Raw genomic sequence first — 1,606 nt, 5'->3', positions numbered from 1 at the left:
GATGGAGTCAGGGGGCACCCAAGAGGGGGAGCACCCATTTTGGGGCACAGTGGGGACACCCCTTGGGGTAGGGGGCACCCAGGAGGGGGGTCAGTACCAAATAGGGTTGGGGGCAGCCAGAAGGGTGGGGGGCACCCATGGAGGGGGAGGCACATTGGGGCCCAACAGGGCACCCAGGGGTGGGAGTGCCCCATGGGACACCCACTGGGGTACGGGGCACCCCTAGGAGTGGAGGAGCACCCAGTGGGGTGGGGGCAATGCCGAGGTTGGGGCAGTGCTCCGTGGGCTGGAACTCGGGGGGGTGTCAGGCCTGTCTCCAGGGTGCCAGGAGGTCCCCAGGGCCACATGAGTGCCCTGTGCCAGGAGTGTCCCCAACACCAGGGATGTCCCCAGTGCCAGGGGTGTCCCCAGGGCCACATGAGTCCCCTGTATTATCTCTGTCTCTTGGCTAGCTGTGTCCCCAGTGCCATGAGATGTCCCCCCATGTGTTTCCCCCCAGATCACTGGCACCTTCTGGCAGACCTGGAAGGACTTTGAGATCCGCCACGGGAACGAGGACACGATCCGGGAGATGCTGCGGATCAAGCGCAGCGTCCAGGCCACCTACAACACCCAGGTCAACTTCATGGCCTCCCAGATGCTCAAGGTCTACAGCAACGCCACAGGCACTGGTGAGGGGGCACCCATGGGTGCTGGGGAGCACCTTGGGGTGCTGGGGATGGGGTCTGGGCAGAGTCATGGATGCCCCCAACACCCATGGGTGTTGGGGCATCTGTGGGCACCAGGGTGTGGGGCTGCTGTGGGCATTGAGGGGCACCCATGAGGGATGTTCCCTGTCCCCTCTGCTGTCCCTGTCCCCATTCCCCACTGATGTCCCCTGTCCCCACTGTCCCAGTCTCAGACCTGGCACCAGGGCAGAGTGGCCTGGATGACATGAAGCTGCTGGAGCAGCGCGCGGAGGCGCTGGCGGCCGAGGCCCAGCGGGACCAGCCCCCCAGCAAGGGCAAGGTGCTCTTCGTCAGGTGGGTGCTGCCCTGGGATTCCTGGGACCCCTGAAACATCCCCTGGGGACAGCCCCCCTGGGAACACCCCCCAAGTACACCACCTGGGACCACCTGGGACACATCCCTTGGGACACCCCCCTGGGACACCCCCTGGGTGAGGGGGGTGCTGCCACCAACCTGGGGCCACCCTTGTGTCCTCCCCCCACGCCAAGGTCTTTGTGGAAGGGCGGGTAGTGTCACCTCCTTGGGGCCACCTCTGTCACGTCCTTTGGGATCCTCTTGGTGTCCCCTCTCCCCTGTTGAGGACAAAGTCTTTTGGGTTCTCTGGGTGTCTCCCCTGTCGCCCCTTCCCTTCTTGAGCCCCTAGGTTGGGCCTGTGCTCCCCTCGACTTGCCCCCACCCCATGGGTGCCCCTCCCCCCCGTGAGTGCCCCCTCTGTGAGTGTCCCCTCCTGTGGGTACCACCCCCCCCATTGGTAGGTGTGTCATTGTCCCCACCCCTCATGGTTCCCCCTGCTTCCCTCCTGGGTGCCCTCCTGCCCCCCGTGGGTCCCTGCCCCGTGGGTGCCCCCCGTGGTGCCCCGGGTGCTGACTTGGGGTGCA

The 1,606-nt window shown here is 65.9% G+C and overlaps 1 protein-coding gene across 1 annotated transcript in view; it reads left to right on the top strand.

Moving 5' to 3' along the window:
• Window positions 1-1,022, top strand: part of XAB2 (XPA binding protein 2) — a gene marked incomplete at both ends in the record, with an annotated part of 20,509 nt that extends 19,487 nt beyond the window's left edge. Inside the window, 2 exons of the mRNA XM_009997869.1 lie at window positions 500-671; window positions 896-1,022. Of these exons, the coding sequence (XP_009996171.1) occupies window positions 500-671; window positions 896-1,022 (299 nt within the window). The remainder of the gene's footprint in view (window positions 1-499; window positions 672-895) is intronic.
• Window positions 1,023-1,606: the final 584 nt, after the last annotated feature.

This window comes from Chaetura pelagica, unplaced genomic scaffold, assembly GCF_000747805.2.
Source record: "Chaetura pelagica isolate M959 unplaced genomic scaffold, ChaPel_1.0 scaffold2295, whole genome shotgun sequence".
NCBI classification, from domain to species: Eukaryota; Metazoa; Chordata; class Aves; order Apodiformes; family Apodidae; genus Chaetura; species Chaetura pelagica.
Note: the sequence above shows the minus strand (reverse complement) of the source record. Positions and strands in the feature narration are given on the sequence as shown.